Source organism: Lontra canadensis, unplaced genomic scaffold (assembly GCF_010015895.1).
Source record: "Lontra canadensis isolate GAN:19392208 unplaced genomic scaffold, GSC_riverotter_1.0 scaffold4, whole genome shotgun sequence".
Taxonomy (NCBI): Eukaryota; Metazoa; Chordata; class Mammalia; order Carnivora; family Mustelidae; genus Lontra; species Lontra canadensis.
In genome coordinates this window covers 20,516,708-20,543,569 of record NW_022630998.1, presented here as the reverse complement: position 1 = coordinate 20,543,569, position 26,862 = coordinate 20,516,708, and the positions used below count along the sequence as shown (strand labels likewise).

Sequence of the window (26,862 nt, the reverse complement as noted above, 5' to 3'; positions counted from 1 at the left end):
TGCATTATTTTTAAAGGGGGTGTATCATTATTAAAATTAGAAAAATTATCAGTCACTAACAATGTAGAAAAAAAAAAAAAAAAATCAAACGGTCATGAGGGCTTACTTCAAGACATACTTTCCAATGACCCCAATGACAGTATCGTTTTATACATACTTCCATTAAAATGAAGTTTAGTCAGTTGTATATTCCACCTATGATGAGACTCTGATGTGACAGCTCTTCTAGTCTTTGTCAAGAAGAAGAGTTGCTTAAAGTTATGTACTGACATACACAGACAGCAAAATGGGGCGGGGAGACAATCCTTGAGGATGTTCCAACAAATGTTTTGAGGCTAATACGAGCATAGAAAACTGTATGTAAATGGAACTTACAAGTACGTTTATCTTTTCATTGGAAATTTAACTTTTATCATTATTATATACTGTACTTGTCTATGTATCATATAATATTATTTCCTATTCTCCATCACACTTACTTAAGTAAGGATTGCAGATGGGATAGAATTTTTAATACTTCAGTTAACTCTCAGTACATAATTCTCATTCTTTCATTTCCTACTATACTTTCTTCTATTGCTATTGATCCTCCCACTATTTTCAAATCAAAAGAAGTCATTATCGAGGGCGGCTTCTATGCAAGTATTTACACCTAAAATAAATCAGCCTGATGTCTTTCTCACCAAGAATTCCCAGAAGAAACTTGGGGGTATACAAATCAGCTTGATGTCTTTCCCACCAAGAATTCCCAGAAGAAACTTGGGGGTATACAAACTGTAAAAATATCAAAGTTTATTCAGTTTTACTGGGGCAACCATAACACGGGCCACAAAGTAACATTAATTTCTAGTTGTAACAAATCCATCCCTTGCCCTGCCTCCCACCTAACTCTTTTAAAGTAATTCTTCAGTATCAACTTAAAGTCAACATAGAGTAGTAATCACAGTATTTTATGGGAATTTATTATATATAACCTACAACTATTTTGGCAGAACAGAGACTGACAAGGAATGTGAATTAGGGTATAACTCTCTGAGTATACATTGTGATTTCTGTCTTCTTTTGACATCCCAGTCTATGTGGCGCAAATATTCCTATTTTTTCCCAAGGGACAAAGAAACAATTTAAAGAAATGAAAAATAACATACTTCATTTGCCTTAGGCTTAATTAGAATTGGCAATAGAAGAAAGCATTTAACCCAGGTAAACAATTTCATAGAGGATGTTGTAAAAATCCAGTTCTTTTAAAGAATGTTTCTGCCTTTTTCCATATTAAAACATTTAAAAAAGATAACACAAGGCTATGAAATAATGTTAGAACTTCATAACTGCCTTCCAGTCAATGAAAATATGATTTATAACTGTTTATGAACAAGATATGTCTCCACTTTTTTGCATGCTCTGCTCTTTCCTACACTAGAGAAAGATATCCAGACTTATTACATAGATGCCTTGGTGTATTATCATTGGCCTTTGTATATTTAATGATCACTTAGTTATATATAAAACATCAAATGCCACCTCAAACAATGTAATTGGAGGGTTTTAATTCTATTTTTAACTTAATATTCATTGTATTTGATATTGCTTATAACATCCAGAAAATTAGAGTCTGATTATGTTTTTTATATGAGAACTCTGATTTATAATGGTATTTACTAGGATGATATTTAAATGGAGGTAAAAACTAGTAAGAGGAAAGAATGGTCCAACTCAACTTAGCTTAATGCTTCTCCAGCTTTAATTGTGCAGATGAAGCACTTTAGTATCCTATAAGAATGCAGATTTTCATTCAGTGGGTCTTAGGAGGGACCCAAGGTTCTGCATTTGTAGGCTGCTATTCATGGGCCAAGCTTTGAGGGGCAAGTTTCTAGAGAACCTACACAAGTTCTAATTGCACCACACTTCACTCTACTTCCTTTGCTCAATGAACACCAATATACTCTCCAACGCTTGAAAATTGATGGGAGTGAAATTGCAGTGAGGAAAAAAAAAAAAAAAGAATCCTTCGGTTATGTATTCCATTTGCACAAAAAAGCAAAAACAGAAATTACTCAGGATTTATAGAATAGATCTCCGAACATCAGACTTACTTAAGGCCATCACATATATTTCACTAGAGTTACTGAAATTCCCCTCCCAAAATATAAACTATATATTCATTTGTAAAGTTACTGATTATCATTTTGTGGCAAAGCTCCTGACAAAACCACACACCAAACTTAAGGTTTAATTTGACTTCTTTTGTGATATAATAATTTTAAAGAAAAAACCTAAAACAAAGTAAAAATTATGATTCCTTGGAGATCAAAAGAAAGAAAAAAAACTGAGCTGTTAACTTAGAGAATTTTAGTTAAAAAAGTACTTTACATACCTCTTTCATTAAAAAAATCTACAAACATTTCCTCATTAATGAAACTCTTCTGAGTGGCACAGATCAAGTACACATACATGCTTAAAAGTAGATTTTCACTACTGATAGAGCTCTGACACTCGTAAATTCCACAGCCCACCCCTTCATGTACTCTAAGAACAGATTTTTAAGATAAAGGAGAGTAAAGAAGCATTAAGGAAAATCAGATAAGAAATAAAGGCACTAACAAATTTTTATGAAAAAATATGCCAAACCTGATTCTTTTTCAAGAAATTTGCATTTTATGAAATAAAATAAATATTTTATAGGAGGTTTGGAGAAAATTTGCCATTTCAAACATCACATCTTTAAGACAAAAGAGTTGGAATTTTGCTGTGTTAGAAGGTTTATGGATGGGTCTACTTTGACAATTTAGCCTGTCTGATGTGACTTTCACAGTCTGTTGGCAGTTTGTAGGCAAGCCATCACACCTGTGACTCCGTGTTTGATTAATGAGTCTTTCAGCTCATTGCTACCCTCTGAAGGAGGGCTGTGGCCTTTCTGAGCTTCACTGGTTTATTCGCCTTAAACTGCAGTCCTGCTGAGGTACCTTCCGTAAGAAAATCACACCTGGTTAAAGCTAATGAAAACTGCAATATGTCATTTTCTAGACAAGTCAAAAAGCATGTAAAACTAGACAAAAGATGTATTCAAGTAACGTGAATGTAGTTTTGTCATAACCTGCCACTCCGAAGAGTAACACGAGAAAAGCTGTCCTCAATGACATATTTCAGTGTCAACTTTTAGAGTGAGAACTCTGAATTCTCTGTGCTGTATGATGGCTCTCTACAATGCCAGCTCTTATGCTAGACACAATACACATTTTCATCAGACCTGGGAAGGTTCTAGTTCATGACCCGATAGCCAATTAACTCTGATTATCGATAAGTGGTGAATCTGATTGGAAACTTCAGAGCTTGTTTCAAGTTCTTCAACTTTGGTCCATTTTAAATGTGTGCAATAATCTTGCAACTTCTTGAGTGCAAGGCAGCACTGAATTGCATTCTCCCCAGTTTTGCTTTGGATATTGAAAAGACATTTAAAGCTTTTCCCCATCTTAAAACAAAATGTGAACTAGAGAAGAAAGGGGAGGAGAGAAGAAGTGGTGGAGAAAGAGAGAGAGAGACAGGGTAAGGGAGAGAGGGAGGGAGAGAAGGACAGAACTCAAAAGAGCAGATAACCTGAGGTCTACTGCCTGAACAGTCTAGTACAGGGTAAAGTAGTCAGATATTAAGGAAACCTGTAAGATGGGAAACTTTTTCTCTTCATGGTTTCATACCATAGCTTTTTTTTTTTTTTTTTGAAGCCCTATGAATGTTCCAAACATCAATAATACTTAAGTAAATACTAAAATTCTTCTTAAAGCTACATACTTGTTCTTTATTTTGGATTTTGGATCAGCATTCCCTTCTAGCAGCTACATACACAGTACAAAGGGTTAGATATCTTTTTTTTTTTTTTGAAGGTTTTATTTATTTATTAGAGAGAACACAAGGAGAGGGAGCAGCAGAGGGAGAGAAGCAGACTCCCCACTGAGCAGGAAGCCTGACATGGGACTCAATCCCAGGACTCAGGATCATGATGGAAGCCAAAGGCTGAAGCCTCCTAGGCACTCCAAGGTTAGCTATCATTAAGTGGCAGATGGAATCACAACATTCCCAGTACTACTGACAAGTGAAGGACCAAAAATTTCCATTCTAGCAATGACCACTTTCTGATTCATGGTATTAACTCCAACTGTTACATCATTATACACATTATCAGTGAACAGTCCTCTGAACTGGAAGGGCACACCTGCATTATTTCTATTGCACTTATTCAGATCTCTACTACCATGTTTCCATTCAACTGAAATTGAAACTGGTTGAATAAAGAGTGAATACTATTTCTATGCATTTTACCCAAAACATGAAAAGAAATACTTTATTTTACCATGCAATAATCTGAAAAAAAATTCATCATTATTAGTATCATTGCTATTTTTCCAATTTCCTATTTGATGCCTGTATTTAGAATTACAGAATGAAAAATATTTAGTACTCTACTAATCTTAATTTTTAACTGATTCTTATTTAGAAAAATTATTTTGGCTGGTAAAAATATTGATTCCTTCAACAATGTCAACAATGACTTTAAGCATTTACTAAGTGATCATTTCAACAAATTTTCAAATAGTTATATCAATTATTTTAATTATCTTGGCTACAAAATCATATCACATGGAAAACTTATCAGAGTATCAGTAACTGTACCTCACCCCATAGATTCATACTTAATTGATCAGGTGGAGGCCTAGCATTGTGTTTTGTTTTGTTTTTTAATATTTCCCAAATAATTCTAACATATATCCAAGATTATACTGCTCTCTCTATATATCATATATATTTAGTTTATACTACATATATAGAGATTATACTGCTCTCTATACTGCTCTATGTAATAACCCTCATGTTTATTTTGTTGACTTCAAAGGATAAAAAATTTAATCCTACCAGAGAAAAGAGATTTCTCAAATTAAGTTGGAAAATGGAATCATCAGTTTGTGGGATTCTTCAGCCTATTATGGTTTATAAGAAAACATGTGGGGTCATTAGTCAAAAACCCTGGGCTTGCGTCATTGCTCAGCCCCCTCCAAGACTTTAGTAAGTCCCTCAAGACAAATGCATTCTGATGTATAAAATGAGAAAATTAAGAATTTATCTAGCTTTAGAAGGATATTCTCAAATAATTTCCAAGAGTGCAGAATGCTATTCTTAAAACTAAACAGAGTACTTATCTGATTATATATAATATAGGTAGGATTTAAGTCAAGGTGAGCAAACATCATCACTGAAGCTATCATTCCCCTCTCCTGTCTGTGGCAGACATTGCTTAACGATTATATCACTAGAGGGCAAAAACAAACAAAAAATTGTTTTCCTGGATTTTGCACTCAAAACTATTTCATCTTTGAGGGTTAAGTGATTTATAGCTCGTTCAAGACTTTTGGACATGCCACCTGAAAATAAGACACTTTGGTACGTTGATTGTTTTGAGCTTAAAACACTTGAAAACAGGGGCGCCTGGGTGGTTCAGTGGGTTAAAGCCTCTGCCTTCAGCTCAGGTCATGATCCTGGGGTCCTGGGATTGAGCCCGGAGTCCGGGTCTCTGCTCAGCAAGGAGCCTGCTTACCTTCCTCTCTCCCTGCCTGCCTCTCTGCCTGCTTGTGATCTCAGTCTGTCAAATAAATAAATAAAATCTTAAAAAAAAAAGCAAGAAAGAAAGAAAGACAGACAGACTTGAAAAACAGCAGATGTGGGGAGGGGCTTTCCCTGAACAACCTTATCTGCCTAAAGACAGGTCCTCCAAAAGAAACGCAGTCATCATAAAACTCATCCAGGAGAGTTTAATCAACCAGAGAAGATTGATTCTTACCACAAAAGAGATTAGATATTGACACCATCCCCAGGCAGACTATATCACCAACTATCATACCTCCCATCTATTCTTCTAAGGGCACATTCATCTTTCCTAAGTGGCCTAAATTTCCCTCTTCCCTTTCCCTATATTAAGAGGGTATATAAGGTTTCAAATCTCACCATTTTTTGAGGTATTCACATTTTTCCCCATAATGCCCGATGCATACTAATATTAGAAATTAATATGTTTGTTTACCTTTTCTCCCATCAATCTCCCTGTTGATAGTTTATTTCATAGACCCAACTATCAAACCTAAGAGGGTAGAGGGGAAGGAAGTGTTTCCTCCTCTACATGTTCTTTTTAAAGAGATGATGTCACAGAGTAGTTCAGCAGGATACCAAAAATGTGCAGAAAGAATCAAAAATTGTTAGCACAGTACAGAAGCAGAGACACCATGACTCACAACATGTGAATAGGTCCTAATGGCAGGCATAGCTTCATGGAGGGATGGCCTACTTCTACTCCCCAAATAAACCTTTTTGTCATGACCTAGCTTTTGATGTCAATTCACCTAGAGGGAGAGAATTACCAGATCTGCTTGAAGTTTACTTTTCACTGTACATTAGTAAAATGGAGTTCTGGATTTTACAAAAGTCTCTGTTGAGTTTGGTTACTGTGAGCCAGTATTCCTATATGAAGTGAAACTGTCAAGCTTTCAACGCTGAAGACCAGATCACAGATTAGGATGGAAATAGCAATAAAACCAAGCCCTGCCCAGGAGGTCAGCTGGTCCTCCAGTAGGGTGGCAATGAGAAAACACTTGCAAATATAATTGAAACAACTCAAATAATTTTTACATAAAGTATTTTCTTACACAAACTAAGGAAAAGGAAGTTTTAAAAAGAGCCAAAGCCTTCCCATTTTTGAAAGTTCTTCGCATTTAAAAATAACATAAATGTTGTAATGAGGTAATCAGGGTGGGAGTCAATGCTCTTTGAGGACAGGGCCCCCCTCTCACCCAATGCTAGATGCCATCTCTCATGATAAATCCTGTACCAAAAGACACACTAGTCACACCATCTGTTGCCTCCAGGGAGAAAAGTTGCACATTTCAAAGTATGGCAACATTCCACTATAGCATAATGAAGAAAATGAAAAACATATTAGCAAACTGAACACTTTGGGGAAATTTCATTTTCAAATTGTGTGCTGTTTTGCTTTTAAAGAAGTAAAATTATTAAATAAAATGTGTGAGAGGAAGCAAATATTCTCCCTTGTAGCAAAATTACGAATGTTTTTCCTTTGTGAAAAATAACATTATTTCCAACGAATGCATTAACATCACACATACCATCCACATTCGCAGAGTCGTTCTGAGCAAACATCCACAGCTGACATGCACGTACTTGTGCTAAAATCCAATTTCAGTCCTAAAATCTCTGTTAGATTATTTGCTAAGTGAGAAAAACTGAACAAGTAATTGGGAAACAACTGCACTTCATTTCTGCTCCAGGAACCCATTGGGGTCTAGAAATCTCACTTAGGCCATCTCAGACCAGCAAGTTTGCAGCAACAAACCTGAACACACTTAGTTGGAAGCATCACTATCTCTCTTGGGCATTCCCATCACTGTCAAGCAATTCTACCATCCATGGAAAAACCGAAGCACTGAAGAACCGTGCACAGCCCCAGGACAAGCTGCACGTACACAGAGAGATTAAGAGCAAGACAAATCAGGTGCACTTCTCATACTTGACCAAGGCCAGTATTAAACTCGCACAGCTTGTCTGAAGAGCCATCAATCATGTACCAAGAGTGCCCTCATGATGGTATGTCCCATCCAAGCCATATAAATAGAAGGCAAATAGAATTTTACTGACAGACTACAAGGCCATTTGATCTATGAATTATACAGGCCCTGCAATTGCTTACACATGCCTGAAAACCTTCAGGGTTAGGTGAGGCCAAGGATTCAAAAGAAAGAATCTGCAACTCTTAATATTCTTCAGTGATAAGCCGAAATAGGACAGGTACCCCTTTCTCCCCGTACCATTCCTCACTCAATTCAGCATCTGACTTTGTCCTCAGCAGCTTCCATTCATTGTGCCTACATGTTGTGAACAGAATTGATTTAAACATGAAAAAGTGTATTGAGAGACCATTACCCTAGCTGAAATATCTCTGTTGTGGTACTATCTACCTCAAACCCTCTCACTAGACTGCCTCTCACTTTAGCTACCTGGCTGACTCAGGTTCAACGTCAACACACAGCTTAAGTAGGACCATGTCCTGGGTATATCTGCCGACTGCTCCAGCATTTAAGTTAGCTCTGCGATCTTCCACTGTATTTCAATGGTAACTGGCGTGAACCTCTAGTATAGCTCCAGCCACTGATTTTTTTTAGTCTGTCTTCTCCACTAGATTCTGAGTTCTTTGACAGCCGGGGCTGTGTCTGGCTCATTTCTTTATCTGCTAAGCCTAGAATGTCTGATGGATGGATGAATGAACAAACAGTCACAGACCCATCTATTTACTCGAAGTCTTGCTGTACTGAATAATGGGATGGAAGTGTTCTTATAATCAACACAGTGTATTTTGCGGGTTATAGAATACCTTACTTTCTTTGCTGCCAAATGTATTCTCTGCGTAGCGAAGTAATGAAAGTCTGGGTTGTCCTTTATACAAAGTTACCTATTTCCAGGAAGTCCTGACTATCTGTAAGTCCTTTAGAGATGTGATTGTTGAAATGGACAAGTAGATGTTCTTCTATGGCTTTGGGCTAAATCAGATGCACAAATGTAGCAAAAACATAATCCTGATGAAGAGAGCCTACTAGGCAAGTGAGACAGGTAAACAACAAAAACTTAATCGGGTTGCTGAGTCCTTTCCAAAGACCCATTCTTTCATCCTAGGACTCTATTTATAGGTTTTAATTGATTAACTTGGAGTTATCAACTATGTGACCATAAGGGAATCACCAACTTCCAGGTCAATCACTAAATCCTGTATATCTCTGTGCCTTTAAAAATTTTCATTTTATAGAAAGCTAGAATATTCTCTTTTTAGCTCTTATTTTTCTAAATCACTAAGTTCATCCTGATATTTTTTTCTTTTAAGATTCTATTCAGGGGGCACCTGTGTGGCTCAGAGGGTTAAGTCTCTGTCTTCAGCTCAGGTTATGGTCCCGGGGTCCTGGGATCGAGTCCCACATTGGGCTCTGTGCTCAATGGGAGCCTGCTTCCCTCTGCCTGCCATTTCCTCTGTTTGTGCTCTCTCTTTTTGTCAAATAGATGAATAAAATCTTAAAAAAAAAAAAAGATTCTATTCAGAATGAGGACAACGCTTGAAGGATATTTTAAGATTTAAATGAGAAGGAGAGGAAAGGACAGTTTTGTTACCTCAGGTGGGTGGAATTGCAAGGCACATAGTGAGGCAGAACAAGGGATTAGTGACTTTGACTGTCCACAAGGCCATATTATTCACTTCACCTGAGCATATATGTAATTTAAAATAGTTTAATAAAATTTTTAATAAATGAATTAACAAAGCCTCTTTCTGCTGGTGATCCTTTCCTTACCTCAAAAAGGCCTAAAAGCAAATGAAAGTCATTCCAAAACAGTAAATTGAGACTAGGAACCAAAAAGCATGACCTGCACAGCCCTGTGCTTCTTTGAACACTGCACCTTACAGCACAAGCATTGAGCAAGAAGAGCCCGAGCGGCCTGCTCTCAGGGTGCTAACTCTCTACCCAGGAAGACAGAAAACCAAAAAATGTTAGAGAACATTTAGGGTAGCGCATGCTGTATGTTAACATGTGTAATGGTCTACAAATGCCCTGAGAATTTGGAAAATGGGGGATTTTTGAGATCTCTGAGCCTGGAGAGGGGCTTGACAGTGGGCCTCAGCAAGTGAAGGGCAGACTTGAGTGGTGACAGTCAAGGGGAGCACAGCAGACAAACCCAAGAAAAGGTGGCAGCATCAGTGATACAGATATGAGGAAGTGCTTAAGTTCCCGACAGCCACTCTCCTATTCCAGCTGTGTCTGTCTTCTCATCTGGAGCCGCCAGTCTGCCAATGATCTAGGGTGAACTTCAGTCCTGGTCAGGCAATGAGGAGGAGCCCCTGTCCTGAGAACCAGTGTCCAGATCAAGTTCCGTCATGGATGCTGGTACACTTGACTCAGAACCCATGTCTACATCCTGAATTTCTTAGTAACTCAAATCTACAGCTGAAAACAGGAACGGGTACACAGACTCATGGGTTGACTGACTGTTAAATATTGGCCCTTTCTGGTCACACCTGTCCTGCCTCAGATTCATGAATAACCAGGCTTCAGCTTCCTGAGCTTACCTTCTACATTGAGTCCAGACCATGCATCACACAGCCAACACTTAGTAAAGAATGTTCTAGACCTGACTTTTCTCATTTCTGCTTTTTCTCCTCAGTCCTCCCTTCCCTCATTTTACAGTTATCTGGATGCTTAGATTGTGTCTTACTATCTTATCCCCGGCCACAAGTTTTTGTTTTACCTTACTCTGGCCTGTGCAAAGGAGAGAGCCAAACAATAGCTGAAAATGGTTTTAATGCATATTTATAGAGCGTATCCTATGCTCCAAGCTTTGTGCCCAAAACTTGCTGAGGTTAACTTCTTTGATCTGCACATTCATTAAGAAACGTGCTGATACGATCTCCATCATGCAGGCAAGAGAAAGGAGACTCGGAGAGAAAGACTTGAACCACAAATTGCCATACTTCAGAATGAGCAAAGGGATGGTGGGATTATAAAAAAGGCATCTGTGAATGGAAACACCCAATGAAGGAGGCTCTGAAACTGGGGCTAAGGAATTTGGGTTTGGTGCAGTAGGCAATGGGGAACCACCATTAAGTTTCAAAACAGAAAATATTTCTGTATATTTCACTCTACTTTTACCTCTTTGAATATTTGGTAATTTGTACACAAGTTTGCCCCTGTCCTTTTATTTACCACCTCTATCCTAGCAGCAGCATGGAGTAATCTGCACCCACGTGACAGTGTAACAAGGAAAAACAAATCCAGAATCCAGAAGGGCTAGCTGAATTGAGCTGTGATAATTTGGCATAACACTCTAAGTTATTCAAAACAAAAATCACATCTTTGCATTGATGAATGACAAAAAATAGTCTGGTGAAAATGTAGAACCCATGAAGGTGAACATAGACTCCCTCCTCACAGTGAGGAGTGAAAGGAGGTGTTTGTTGTGTACACGTATAGGGAACCAGGAGAAAAGAGCTAAACAAAGGTGGTGGCATTAAATTACAGACACACTCTTTCCATGTCTGAAATGATAATGCTATTCTCAAGTGGTTTTGATAATGATGGAAAATGTTAAGGAGAAAAACACACTAATTGAGCCGAGATCAATGGACTGGAAGTTAAGGTGAGAGAAAGCAGGCCATCTAGCCATCAGCAGATGGGGCGCTGGCTTCGAGAGGGACAGCGCTGAGGGACAGAAAATAACGGTGTAAGAAATGGGCAGGCATGGGGTGCCTGGGTGGCTCAGTGGGTTAAAGCCTCTGCCTTCGGCTCAGGTCATGATCCCAGGGTCCTGGGATCGAGCCCCGCATCAGGCTCTCTGCTCAGCAGGGAGCCTGCTTCCCTTCCTCTCTCTCTGCCTGCCTCTCTGCCTGCTTGTAATCTCTGTCAAATGAATAAAGTCTTCAAAAAAAAAAAAAAAGAAATGGGCAGGCTCGGGGCAGGGGGGAGGGGGCGGGACTTCTGCTGTTCAACAACACAGATGAAGGCAGATGGAAACTTTGCAAAGTGATTCAAGATTTCTAGACTGAGGCTGGAAAAATGTCAGTGCCACAAGTAGAAATCACACGACTCTCAAGAGGAGGCAGTTTTCAGATGAAGGTCACTACGATGTTAGGCCTTCTAGGTAAGGTGAGAGTTATTACATTAAAATATTATTACAGTGACAATCTAAGTGTGTGTGACCCGGAGCCTCATTGAACAATTACAACTGGAGCTACAGAGGCTGCCAAGGCATAGATTTAGAGATTCACGTTGGTGGGCCTAATCCACTCTGAGGACTTGCCTTCAGCTAATAGAACATTTTTTTTAAAGACTTTTTTATTTCTTTATTTGAGAGAGAGAGAGAAAATGAGAGAGAGAGAGAGAGAGCAAGAGAAGGGGGAGGGTCAGAGGGAGAAGCCCACTCCCTGCAGAGTAGGGAGCCCGATGCGGGACTCGATCCCGAGACTCCAGGATCATGACCTGAGCCGAAGGCAGAGGCTTAACCCACTGAGCCACCCAGGCGCCCCTAACAGAACATTTTTTTTTTTAAATAAAATTTGGGGGGCACCTGGGTGGCTCAGTGGGTTAAGCCTCTGCCTTCGGCTCAGGTCATGATTGTAGGGTCCTGGGATCCAGTCCCGCATCGGGCTCTCTGTTTGGCAGGGAGCTGCTTCCTCCACTCTCTCTCTCTGCCTGCCTCTTTGCCTACTTGTGATCTCTTTCTGTCAAATAAATAAATAAAATCTTTAAAATAAATAAATAATAAATAAATAAATAAAATTTGGATGTTTTCCCTGAGGGATACTCTCACCTCTCCCCACATTGTATTATACCTTGCCTTCACAAATTTATATTATTTGCCCAGGCTTGAATGCATCTGATTTTGAGACACAGGATAATCCCTTAAAGCCAGAGAAGTGATTGAGTTTGCTGCAGAAAAAAAGGCAGAAAGGATAGAGTGTGAGAACAGAAGGACCAAGGCCATGAAGACTGTAGCAATAGCAAAGGGAAGAATAAATCAGAACACCTGTCTTAGGAGGAATGCCAGAAAGGGATATAGATGTAACTGGGGATGGGGGCAGAGGGAATAATCAAAAACAGGGGAAAAACATCTCAAGAAAATCACAATATTGAAGAGGCATACTCAATATGAAGAGAAATCAAAGACTCACACAGACATGAACTCATTTCAGAATGGCAGGGGTGGCAGGAATGGTGAAGGAGATGATTATTAAAAAAAAAAAAAAAAAAGTATCCAGGGAGAAAAAAGGGGAAAAAATCCATTTGGCCTCAAATTTCTCCTAGGCAGCACAAAGCACAGGAAGACACAATTTCTTTATAAAGTTGAACATAAATATATTACACAATCCAGCATTCCCATCTCTAGGTATTATCCAAGTGAAATAAAAACCCATGTTTGTGCAAAACCTACACACAAATGGTTACAGAAGGTTTGCTTACAATCACCGAATACTGCAAACAACCGAAATGTCCTTTAACAGGTGAATGGATCAACCAACAATGGAACGTTCTTACAGTGGACTACTATTCTACGGTAAGAACAAACAATTGAGAGGAATTTCAAATGTATCACGCCAAATAAAAGAAGCCAGATTGAAAAAGTGACATAGTATATCATTCTATTACTAGGACATTCCTGAAAGAAGAAACCCTTAAGAACAGAGAACGGATCAGTAGTTGCCAGGGATTGAGACGGGGAGGAAATGACTACAAGGGAATCTTTTGGAGTCATTTTGATAGTGATGATTGTTAAACAATTTTATCCATGTTTCAACTCAAAACTACATACCAGGAGTGAATCTTATTTTATGTCAAAAATACACACACACACACAGAACAAATCAATTGAAAAATAGAGGTTATAACCTACGACAAAAAAGTGACCAATGGAAGGGCAAAATTTTAATTTTATTAGCAGAGCTTGAAGAGGAGAAGATAGGAGGAGGTAGTATAACTTAAATTCTGTATTTTTCGTCGCAAGGAATCAGTAATATTAAGTTGTTAATTTTTTTAAAATTTAGCAATGGAGCATATCCCTTAGATTTGTCAACTGACAGAAATAAAAACAGAAATGGTTCAAATGGTTACAAGTGAATGGGATTTCTGTGAGGGGAGCTTTTCTATTTCCTATCTTCTTCTACCATTTGAAATAATATATGAGCATGTATTGCTTATAGCTTATTACAAAATAAATTTCAAAGTATATCAATACAAATATTCTGGATACAAAAATATCTTGATTTAAATTTTTTTTTTTTTACCAGATCTCCTGTTTTGGGGGGGGGGGAAATGAAATTTAGAGCTGCATCCTCAGGGTACATAAAAGTGAGAATTTTATTTACAATGTAAGGTATCCTATATCCAATATAATATAGGTATCCTAGTTTCATTTATAACAGACCACAAAAGTACTGAAATAATATCATAAATGTTAATATATAAAGTGAACATCAGTTGTTCAGATTTGTTATATTTCATTATATTTAATAAACATTTAACTTTCTTCCATAATTATGTCTTAATGAAAATATTTTCATTGAGATCATTTCCTGTCTTTATGCTGATACAGTAACATAAACAGAAATATCGTATGGACAAATAAGCCTAAAAAGTAGTTGATGGTATTTTCATCTTTAGCCAAACTCCTGGCTGAACCTATGCTAAGACCTTTTGTAGAAAAACATCACAGAGGCTTTGGGGTCTGAACAGAATTTGACAGGGGAACGACTTAAAGAATAGTGATTGAAAAAGGAATGTACTCCATACAAGAAAGTTTTTAATAGCTTCTGATATATTGTAAGAACTCCAAAGTGCCAGTATGTGAATGCATAATTAGGTAGGCGAAAATTCATTACAAAGTGAATTTTGGTTCAACTTGACAAGTGAAAAATTCTCCCATGGCTGCTTTTGAGAAAATTATTATACCTTCCTTGCATCAAAATGTTGCCAATTCTGCATTTCTGTCAATAGCATTTAACCTGTTTATTTAGGTAGTCTGTTCTCTACTTCATTAAAGTAATGGAGAACTTTATTTAAATCACATTCCTATTAACTTACACAACACATGCCCATATCATCTCACATACCAGAGAACCACTGTTTGCATCCCCATTCTTGTAGCCATGGAAACAGGTGCCACCCACACCTCCTGCTACAGTTAGCATGGGGACGAATGTCCCTAAGCTGTCATTCCCCTGCATCCACCATGTGTTCAGGTCATACGTCTCCCAAGCAGACTTTTGCCAGTGTCTGAGAACAATGAAGGTACTAGGGCCAGCCCATTCTTGCAGGACAGGAGACTCTTCAAGTATGTGACCTTAGGTCGTGGCGTTCTCATTGGCCTTGTCAAAACCGTCTTAGAACTACCCTGCCACCCACGACTCTTTCTACCCAATCCTCCTTCCCGCTCTCCTTTTGCAGCTATCAGATCAGCAGCTTGGTCTGAAGGTTCACGTGCCTCCCCTTCCCCCTCCACTTTATCCTTCATGCTCAGCTCTCCCAAAAAACTTCTTGCACCTCTCATCCTATCTGGGATCTGCTTGGAGGATTTGAACGGACCCACTCATTCTGAAGGAATGGTAAGCGTTGTTCCTCTCCACCTCAAGATCCTCTGGGCCACACCGTCTTCAAAGAGAACAGACTGTACCTAACTTTTATGCAAATTAGGAATAGACTTAAAGGAGCCCCCAAGCTTCCTTGTGAATGTCTTTATATTTGTGATGTATAATATCTTTCTCAGCCTCTATCTACAGTCTCCAACCTGGCCTTCTCTCTTTGTGACTACCCTGTCTACTTCGGAGAGAAGTGGTAAAGAGCATGGATGGGAACCAGAATTAGCACTTTGTGCCTAGGTTCCTGAGTCCTTACTAGGAAAACTAGGGTGATAGGGTCCCTCATTAATAAGGTTATTTTAAGGATCTATAGTTAAATAGGTGTATTCAATTCACTTAAATCATGCCAGCCAGGTGGCAGATGCTCTCCACGTTTACCCTCTTTGTTATCATCAGTAGTTTTATACTGAACCTACAGCTAATTAACAAAATTGACCAAAGGATACAAATTTCCAGGTAAAAGGTGAAGATCTAACATATGGAATGGGTATTATAGTTACTACCATATTATATACTTGCAAGTGGCTATGAGAGTAGATCTGAAATGCTCCTCCCACAAAAAGGCTATGGCGACGATGTGCCACGAGGGAGGTGTTGGTTACCACTTGGTGGTGTTCATTTTTACAGTATGTACATGTTATCAAGTCAACACATTACACAGCTGAAACTTACATGATATTATATCTCAAGGGTTATTTCAATGAAACTGGAAAAAAAAAATCTTAACCAGCAATATGGTGTCAGAGGTAAAGCACCATATACGGAGTCAGAAGACTTCATTCTAAGTTCCAGATGCCACTTATCATCTCTGCCCTTAATGTCTTTTAATGTTTTGCAACCTCACAGGCACCTGTCTTATTACCTAGTTCTTGGGAGGGTCAGAGAAGATCTGTGGGAATGTACTTTACGCACCGTAAAGGACAACATATAGAAGTTACCAAATAGAAAATGATACACAGGTATTGGACTGTTCCATTCACTTACTGAAGCCTGGGCTCCCAGAAATCTTGATCACCGTGTTAAATTTTTATATCCTAAATACATTTTAGACATGCTGCTTTGGGAGTTAAGGATGAGAGGGAAGCCTGCTCCTGCTTGAGAACACGCCAATGAGGGGTAGAGAGTCACTGAGTCTCTGAGGCCTTGCGTTTTGGGGGAGGTGGGAAGAAAAGGGATTTTTAGGCAGCCAGAGCATGACAAATACCCAGATTTGAATGCCATGGCATATGTAACATATGTAATGGCTTGGAGGTGTGTATTTCTAAAATCAGCTTCCCTTTTTTCTTAAACCCACCTCTCCATAATCAGGCAGCCGGCTGCTGCATCCGGAATTTACTGCTGTGAGCAACCATAAACCTCGTGTTAATGGCAGGGCTGCCCGAGGACAGACGCTGCCGAGCGCAGTGTGTGCAGTGAGAGGCCACAGACAATATTTTCTACTCTCCACACACCCCAGGGCACTCACATTATCATCTGATACAGCGTAAAGGTCCTTTAATAATCATTATTATTATTAAAAGCAAACAATCAACTCCACAAATCAACAGCTCTTTTCAAACAGAGTTTCTAATCTCCATTTCCTCTCAGATGTATGGTTATTGTCCACCTGGAAAGGCCCCAAAGTGATAGCCAGAAATCTGCCACCACCACCCCTTCTGCTGTTCCTGCCATCGTATTTAATTGTGTTTGCTCAACTCGAAGCCAAACTCATATGCAGTATATTTAGATGGTTAAAATAGCAGAGCATTCCTCTGTATTCACAGATTATTTTCAACACCACAATTCTTGGGAATTAGTCTGGAATAAATAAGGTAAAGCAACATAAATTTGTTCCAGTGACAAAGAAAACAATATCAAAATGGCAATCTGGAGATTCGCCATGAATGAAGGACTACACGGTGTCCCTTCTGGTGAACTCTCCTGCGAAGGCAATCACCGTCTCATTCGCTAGTGTGGATTTATTTTAAAGTGAGTGAGAAAGCAAGCAAGAAACTAATAGTAAGAAACTGATTCAAAAGATCAATGTACAATCACTGTACTTGCTCTTACATAGCATTAAAGGTAAAGACGTAGAACTGATATATATGTTGATTTTCTGAACCTCGAAGGAGCCTTTTTTCCCCACAATGGCAAACTTTCTAAATTGAAAAACATCTATCATTAGTATATATTCAGGATTTCTCTGAGGTCTCAGCTACTATATTTTTTTCCAAATGCCTTGAAAATCACAAATTTTCAAAGTCTTGGTTAGATACTTTTCTCAGCTAACTCTATCTTAAATTTTTCAACATGTATTTTTAGTATCATTTACTAAATACAAACCCTATCACTCAAATGTCAAAAAATTTCTGAATCAAGGAGTAAAGAACAGACTTTGTTGCTAAACAGGTAATGACTTGAACTGCATCAGTTAATTAAAAATAAAGACCAATGTTCCATGCTTTTAATCTGAGCTAAACTTCACATAATAATAAAAACAGGCATTTTAAACATACAGAGCTTTAACTAGATTTTCACTTAAACTGGAAAATGCAGAGAATGAACATGCACACAGATGACTTTCTTACTTGAGATTTTCCACAGTAGACTTTTCCTATCTACATTAGACTCTTGATCCAACCTCGCATTTAGAGAATGCCAACTTTGTGCTTGTCTGTCGGGGGCTGACTTCTTCTCTGTACTCTTATTCCTCATTTGTCTGTTAACTCAGCAAATATTACTTAAAAGTTATTGTGTGTCCAATGGCTGTTCTAGGTACTGAAGACATGGTTTAAGTAAGACAGGGAAGGTGTTGTTCTCCTGGAGTATATATTCTAGCCTGGGAGGCAGGACTAGGAGACAACAACCAAACAGAAAGATCTCAGCCGGTGATAACTTAATTAAGAAAACACAGTAGAGGGGTGCCTGGGTGGCTCAGTGGGTTAAAGCCTCTGCCTTCGGCTCAGGTCATGATCTCAGGGTCCTGGGATCGAGCCCTGCATCGGGCTGTCTGCTCAGCATGAAGCCTGCTTCCTCCTCTCTGCCTGCCTCTCTGCCTGCTTGTGATCTCTGTCAAATAAATAAAATCTTTAAAAAAAAAAAAAAAAAAGAAAGAAAATAAAAAGAAAACACAGTAGAGTAGAACGCTCAGGTGACCTGGAGGGGCACTTCAGTTGGATGATAAGGGAAGGCTTATCACCCAACTGGAGGGAGGTAACAGGTACTCCATATGGGTAAGATGGCAGCAAGCACATGAAGGGCTGAGGGAAGGACAAGTACAAAGACCCTAACATGAAAAAGAGCTTGGAGAATCCAAACAACAGGAAGAAGACAATGGACTCAGGACACCATGAACTGGGGAGAGGTTTCGAGATGAGGCTAACAGTGAGCGGAGGGCACATCCCTGCCATGTGCTCAGGTCGTCACTTTAAGATTTGTCCTGGGGGGAGGGGGGTACCTAGGTGGCTCAGTGGGTTAAAGCCTCTGCCTTCAGCTCAGGTCATGATCCCAGGGTCCTGGGATCCAGCCCTGCATCGGGCTCTCTGCTCAGCAGGGAGCCTGCTTCCTCCTCTCTCTCTGCCTGCCTCTCTGCCTACTTGTGATCTCTGTCTGTCAAATAAATAAATAAAATCTTAAAAAAAAAAAAACACGATTTGTCCTGGGGGATGCCTGGATGGCACAGCCAGTTAAGCAGCAGACTCTAGGTTTTAGCTCAAGTCAAGATCTCAGGATCACAGAATCCAGCCATACAATGGGCTCCACACTTGGCATAGAGTCTGCTTGGTATTCTCTCTCATTCTCTCTCTGCCCCTCCCACTTGTGCTGTCATGCTTGCTTGCTCACAGGCTCTCAAATAAACAAATAAACAAATAAATGATTTGTTCTGCCTTTGGAATCCACATAGAACCAGCTTGTGGGATGAACAGCGGAATTGTCACAGATACAGATAATGTTGGTACCACCACATGTCTGCATGGTCCTTCACATGGTCATCTCTTGTGTATCTCCTGAGTGGCTCACATGATTATTAGATGCCCCTTCCCTTCCACCCATTTTCTCAGTCATGCCTCTGCTGCCTGATCTCTGACCTGACACTTGTTCTGAGTCTCACTATTGGCTTAAGCCTAGAAACTAAACTCAGTGTCTGTAACATCAGGTATAACTTGATTGCTCCGCTTACCACACTAGCTCCCTGATAATTCTTAATGACATTTATTGTCTCCTTACCTGAGCAATGACATGACTGCCATGTGCTATGGGCATACTTTTTAAATCATGTGTTTTATTTTCAACTTTCAAAAACACTGCCATGTCCTTTAACATTCTTGATTATGTCAACAGTCTCTGTGAAGGAGATACATAATTATCATTACTTCACTTTATTTAATTTTAAGATTTTATTTATTTGAGAGAGAGGGAGAAAGCATAAGTAGGGGGGAGTGGCAGGCAGAGGGAGAAGCAGGCTACCTGCTGAGCAGAGAGCCCGACTAGGGGCTCGATCCCAAGACCCTGAGATCATGACCTGAGCCAAAGGCAGAGGCCCAACCCACTGACCCACCCAGGCATTCCAAGTTCATTTCAAAGATGAGGAAATTCAAACTCAAATAGTTTTAGGTAACTTTCCTAAGGTAAGCTTATAATAGGGACTGAGAACTCAGGAATCCTGCTTTCTCATCTCCATCCTGTTCCAGAAGTGTTCTGGAACACTCTAGGCTTGTTCTCTACAGAGTAAGTCTAGAAGATTTCTACGCTTGAAGTCTCTAGAGGGTAAGTCCACAGATGGACTGCTTATGCTGCAAAATTTGAAGACCGGCATAAAAGACTTAAAAGGTAAATAGAAAGGACTCCCTTCTCCTCAACTTTTTTCATATGTGTATTTGAGTTCAGTATTGTTTGTAACACTATGTCCTCAGACAACATTTGCAGCCCCATATACATGCTTGAACCACAGTGCAGGGATAGATTAGTATAAACATCCTACCAATTAAAGAAAGAAAAAGAACAAGTTTAATTGCCAGGTCTGAGAAAAAGAACTGAGCATATTCAGCAGAACTGCTGTAGGTTTTCTTTTGGCTCCGCCTACCTTCTGAAATCACAACGGTACATAAGAAATATCACTTGTGGGGCACCTGGGTGGCTCAGTGGGTTAAAGCCTCTGCCTTCGGCTTAGATCATGATCCCAGGGTCCTGGGATAGAGCCCCACATTGGGCTCTCTGCTCGGTGGGGAGTCTGCTTCCTCCTCTCTCTCTCTACCTACCTGTGATCTCTGTCAGATAAATAAATAAAATTTAAAAAATATAGATCACTTGTGAATGTAGGGTAAAAACCATAACTCTCATTCTAAAGCTCAGTGTTCTGTTGTCTCACTGTCAAATATATGGTTTTAGATAGCCATGTTGTCAAAAACCCAATTCACTACTTAAAAACAAAAAAAATCAGCATTTTCAAGTAAGTTCAAACAAAAGAGTCTCTTAGAAAAAAATAACAGAAATGATTTCTTACCTGTTCAATTAATCAAGTCACATGAATTACATTCTTAAAATAAATGGGAAAGTCCTAAAAAATAATTAAAACTCCCAGGTGTCCCACATCCTTCTAAGGCAGATCTATTATGTTCATTCACTACAGCTCATAGTATATAGCAGCTTGAAGTGGAATACTTTTCATACCATTCTTTAAAGTTCCAAGATTCTTATTAAGGTGATAGCCTAGCTGTTACTATTAAATATTCATGACCCTTTTCCAAGAGAAGTGTTTTTAACTGTTACTTCTGGCTAAATTTGTGGGAGTCCTTTTCTCCCACTTGACTCTTGCATGTGCTCTCTCTCAGGGAAAGAGACTTTAGTAGGCATTGTCCTAACTGAAATATATCTAAAGTTTTACACAAAAATAACATGGAATTTTGTAAAAAATTCATCTCAAAGTGAATAGAATACATAGCAAATGCAGAAAGGTTTGAGGGATGTGTTGCTCCCAAAGTACAATTTGGTGGATTAGAAACAGCAATTCAAAGCTGAAAAAATTTAGTAATACAGAATACAGTTAACCTACACCAACTCAAAATTTTACAAATAGCAGGAAAAAACTGACTCATCATTCCCAGTTTGTTTCCAGATAGATATGTAACATTGTATAAACATTATGTAACCACAGACTCAACAGAAGACCTGGTCTCTCCTCTACCACTCCTACCTGATGTCTCCCAGGCAACTTTCGGAGAGGATAGGAGCAGGTCTGGGGGACTTTTCTCAAACTACTGCCTGCCAGGTGCTAAGCTTGCTGGAAGAAAGCTATCCTTGATGGGAAAGCTACATTTTTTGGCTTTGTCCATGATGAGTAGGAGAGCTTCTTTCAGGGGTGAAATATTAGGAACACCACTATGACCATACACTTAAATGACAGGTTTTACTGACAATAAAGCTGCCTTTTTTAAACCTCCATCTGGGAAATTATGGGAAATACCAGGTATTTCCCCCCTTCGTATTTTCTCATATGTACCCAGATTTGTCAAGGATGATTTGATGATTCTATTATGTCACTGTTATTATGGTCTTTCAGGAAAAAATGGTATTTAACATTTGTATTGAAAAGATATAGAAATACAGTCTACATCATAAGGATTATATAGAAAATACTTCTCATACTGAACTATAAGCAAACAAATGATACTTGAATAAAAAAGTTGCACACATATTTATCTTAGATGAAAATGTCATACCAGATAGAGAAATCCAATTTTTAAAGATTACACCTTATGGTTTTCAGTCAAGACTTTAAAGTATTTTAAAATCCTTGTTAATAGATCTAAAATATAAAGGAAATATTTATACTTTCATACAAAATAAATTGCATGTGTAGGTTCCCAGGCGAAAATCACGGTACCATTTTATTAGATTGTCCTGGGCTGTGTGTGTGTGTGTGCATGCATGCATGTGTGTGTGTATGGGTGTGTGTATAAAATAACATGTAACAAACTATAGCAACAAAGTACTGAAATAACTGGCTTCAAAGCAAAAAATTCAATCATGATGGTTTTAGGATATGTTTCCCTGATTAGACTGGTTGATTTGGCTTGGCATTTTGTATGCATTCATTAAATTATTATCAACAAATACAAAGTAGTACAAGGACATTCAAGTTGATAACTTTTGGTGTGCACAATGCAAAACTATTATAAACAAGAAGTCAAACGTATTTAAAATTTGGACTAAAACAGACTAATTTCATCTCAGAAAAAATTTTGTACTGCCTTTTGTAAATACTATGGAAAAACAGCACTTACAAAATATACCTGGTATACTTTCACACAGGTCTCTCTTTATGTAACTAATATATAAAGGAGATATATATATATATATATATATATATATATACCCTTTTCCCCCAACCAGATCCCCCAAATCACAAATCTCATTACCTGTTTTTGAGCAGTACACTGAAGGTCATCTTATCCAGTCCCAGATAATTTGGCAGCAAGTCTGACCAATTCCAGTTCCATTTTGTGATGGCTGACTGTTGATAAATGAGAACACGCTATTGTTAGTTATTAATCAGAGTTAATATGATCAGTAAATTAAAGCTCCAGCTGTGATAGACTAACTAAGAAGGAGGGGGGTCCAGAACAAGGACTTAGACAGATAACATCAATCATGTCCACAGAAGAAGGTTTTTATTCCAATAAGACAGCAATTAATTTATAAATCCATCTGGGGATGTAGTCATTATTTATAAAAATATAAATCAATTTCTTGAGTCGTTATTCTTCCCAAGTGCTAATGGCATTTGCCCAATAAGTCTCCCTGAGAGGGTGAATCTTTGAGAAGAAAAGTGAAATAACTGGCAACTTTTTCATCTATCGATTGATAGTTTTTATTCTTTAGCACCCAGAAATTTGATGAAAAAAAGACTTAGAAGTGCTATGACTCAAAGTTCAAGACACCGCTTAATTAGAGTGTGAAAATAATGCTATTTTTGGTTAAGAAAATAATTTAAAGGGGAAATTAGAACAACCTGTAAATGTAAATAACATTCTCTTTTCTCATTTAGTAGGTAATTTCACAACAGAGTAAGGAGAAAAATTGCTGTGAAAGATAATCTCATAATTCAGAACAGAATAAAACATGCCATTTATTTAAACACAGTGAGGCTAATTTAACAGCTACAATGATTATTTATGGTTTGGAGCACTCTAATGCACAACACAGAGAAGCAGCCAACACACTCAAACTTACACAATATATTTGGTTTTCAAGTATTATAGATGCTTGCATTCCTTAAAACTAAACAGTTTTGATAATGAGAGTCCAGGCCAATGTTTAAAATCCTCTAAGAACTATGCCCTGTCACCTGCTGATTAATGGAGCACCACAATCCTGTCATAGAGCAGGAGAATTCTGCCCCAGGTTGTCAGCATTGAAGGTCTTATTCTACTACAGTATTGATGAATGTAGACTAGGGTTGTAACAGGCATGGCAAAAATATTATCTGCATCCCGAATTAGGCCATTGTTTTAATTCTTATTTTCCTCAGAGCTCTAGGTCAAGCAATCCTTCTCTTCTGCCCTGTTGGTTGGAAGAGTCTGTCAGGAGACTTTTCCCTTTTTTATTCACCAAGAGCATAAACAAAGCAAAAACAACTTTAGATTTCAAATGCTTTGGCTTTAATTTGACCTTTGTAATGTAATGATTGAAGTAGGTAGCTTAAACAACGGCATATTCCGACATTAAAAACATGTGGTATTTATTACATTACTTTATTCCAAATATCCAGACTTTAAGATCACTTGCAAATTAATTTGAAATGCAGGAATATGTTTAGGATTATAAAAAGGGAAATCTATCTCATGCCACTTAAAATAGGAGCTTGAGGCTTTATTTATAATTAGTTGTAAACTCTTATTATTTCTGATAAGTTAGATAAATTCATAAAAATTGCAAGGCGTTGAGTGGGTGGATTGGGGATGGGGGCGAGCAGCAAGGGAGGAGACCATTATGAAATGCCTGCTTTTTCAGGCCTTCTCTAGACACAGTTGAACAGATGTTCCCTCTGCCCATGGTGAACTGACCTGGTCAAAAGTTAAATTATACAGACCAAACATATGAATCAGTTTGACAAAGAGAAGATAAAATAACTTTTCCAAAGTCAATTCATGCAGACCACATAAATAAAGACCACATAAATAAACAAGGCCTTTTGCTTCCCAGGGGGAAAAAAAAAAAAAAAAAGCTTGTAAGTACTCAAACACAAAGCACTTTTTTTCCTTTATTTATGTGAAAAAAACCCACACGTTTAAGTTAACTTTACTATTTTCCACATACCTGATCTAGCATGTTTTCACTAAATGCCTTGTACACCTGGAAAGGGTTAAAGGCAGAAGGCTGATCTTCCACACTCCTCAAGGTCGTCTTTAAAGGTCTGATGGGTAATGGCTTTTCCTCTGAACCATTCATAGAAAACAGCTGTTCTTTTAAATATTCCTTCAAGGGGAAAAAAAAAAAATTACAAGTCGTGATGGTGGGAAGCATATATTCTCTTTAAAAATACACTGATCAATATCCAAATCTACCCTTTCAGCACATTTGCTCGATTACAGTGTATTACTTGCCTCAGGGCAAAATACATTTTCAGAAGAAACATAGCAGAATACCAATCAGCATTGCAATAAACCCATCAAAAACAGGTTCACCTAATATACAGGATAGATCAGAAAATCATTTAACAAATTCTCACATAATGAATGTGTGCTTGATATATCAGAATCTTTTAAACAGGCATTGTCTTCTTATGGGTTCACGCGTTAACATGTCTGGTTACCAAAACTTAACTCAGATGCATGATTCCTCACAGTACCAGATTGCTCGTTCATTCACTAAGTGCAGTTGTTACCTACTCTCTGCTCAGCAAAGCACTAAGTACTTCGATATTTCACTGCAATCTTCCTTTATGTAGAATTAATTATAATTCAAACTTCTAAACTCTATTTCCATGCTGTGGACTGAAAAATATCAAGGTTCAAATGAAGCTCAATGTATGTAATTCTAATTCCCCAACTGCCAGTGGCAGCCTGGGCAAAAAAGTCAATCTACTGCTTTATATTTCCTTTTCCATTCATAAGTAAAAAAGATAAATGATCCTAATCTAGGTTATTGGACTCTTTCTGGAAGACGACCATTAAAATGACGTCAAGATTCCTGTGTAAACCATCAAATACTTACTATTAATAAGTCATTTAAGAAATTAAGTAATATAAAAATTCTCCAGTATGTCAAAATATAACTTTTTCTTCAAGAGTAGCACCAGAGAGAGAACATTAGAACTGAAAAGAACTTCAGAGGTCATCTGGAAAACCCTTGCTACTCGAAGTCTGGCGCCCAGACCAGCCCAGTCAGCCTGGGAACTTGTTAGAAAAACAGAATCTCACCACCCCAGGAGACTGGCAGGCATGTGAAAGTTTTTGAGTAACTCTAGCCCACACCACATTCTGCAGTTGGCTCTGAAAGGTCACAGATGAGCCTGAGGTTATACAGGGGTGAGTGGTAGAGTCTGAGTGAGGAGCCACGCCTTCCATCTTGGTTCACTGTGTTTTCTCCTCTACCTCTATAATATAATTTTCTGAACAGAGAACGCCCACTGTACTCATCCAGCAAGGTAAATTTTAGATCCTAAAATCCTCAACATCAAAAGCAACCACTTAACTATGATAATCACGTCTTAAATTTGCTCATCGTGGACCACGTCTCCTTAGATGAATTGTGTAGCATCATCCATACACAGAAGACTCCTAAGTATTATTAGATTAATAAAACCACCAGAAAGGAAGGTTATGTCTAGATTTAGATTTTTATACAGAAATGAAATTTCTCTCATGATTTCTGAATGTAAAATTTTAAAAAGGAGTAAAAGATTCTAACAAGAACAACTGCTTTGTTTGCTAATAACATCTGTTTCAACCCAGTTCCCCTTACACCGCTACATTTGGCTTTTTTGTTGTCGTAAAAAAGATCAAGTGCTATGTTGCAAGTTGGGAACACAACGGTGTTTTCTCCCTTGTTAATTTCGCTGGCCTTTCCACTATCTTGTCACTCTGGTCACCACCCTTTCTCAAAAACCCGATTTTTTGTGCTATCGCTTTAACCAGATTTACTGTTCATGTGATTTATTTCTTTAGAAAAGATACGTTGTTCCTTGAACATCCTTTCTTAAACCCCCTCCCTGTGCAGTTAACATGCGTATTTCCCTACCCGCCATTTCATGAGGTCCCATGATCTCAACTACCACCCTCAGCGAGGCCACCAGAATCTCTATAAGCACGGCCTCCCTCGTCTTTGCCCGTGGCCGGGTTCTTCAACTACCCACTGGACGTCGATGCTCCGACATCCTCCCTGTATCTCAAACACCAACACTCTTCAACCCCTTTCCTCTCGTCATTCGCTAGGACTCGGTGGCACACTCAATCGGCCCCTCGCCCAGGCCGCGCCTGTAAATGCCCCTGTATTTATGCTCCCGTTTTAGGCACATTCAGCAGTACCCCTGAAAACGCCCAAGACTCACAGCGCGACTCGGCAGGCGACCCCGCCTCCCGGCGCAACTGCGCCCCCGGCGTAACGGCGCTTCCGTGTAAACGCCGCGGCAAGTGCGACGCTGGGCGATGAGTCAGCCGAGT

The 26,862-nt window shown here is 38.7% G+C and overlaps 1 protein-coding gene across 1 annotated transcript in view; it reads right to left on the bottom strand.

Moving 5' to 3' along the window:
- KIAA0825 (KIAA0825 ortholog) overlaps positions 1 to 26,862 on the bottom strand; it is a 362,939-nt gene that overhangs the window by 170,818 nt on the left and 165,259 nt on the right. Inside the window, exons 18-19 of the mRNA XM_032846384.1 lie at positions 24,518 to 24,676; positions 22,618 to 22,712 (exon numbers count right to left, since the gene is read on the bottom strand). Coding sequence (XP_032702275.1) covers positions 22,618 to 22,712; positions 24,518 to 24,676 — 254 coding nt within the window. The remainder of the gene's footprint in view (positions 1 to 22,617; positions 22,713 to 24,517; positions 24,677 to 26,862) is intronic.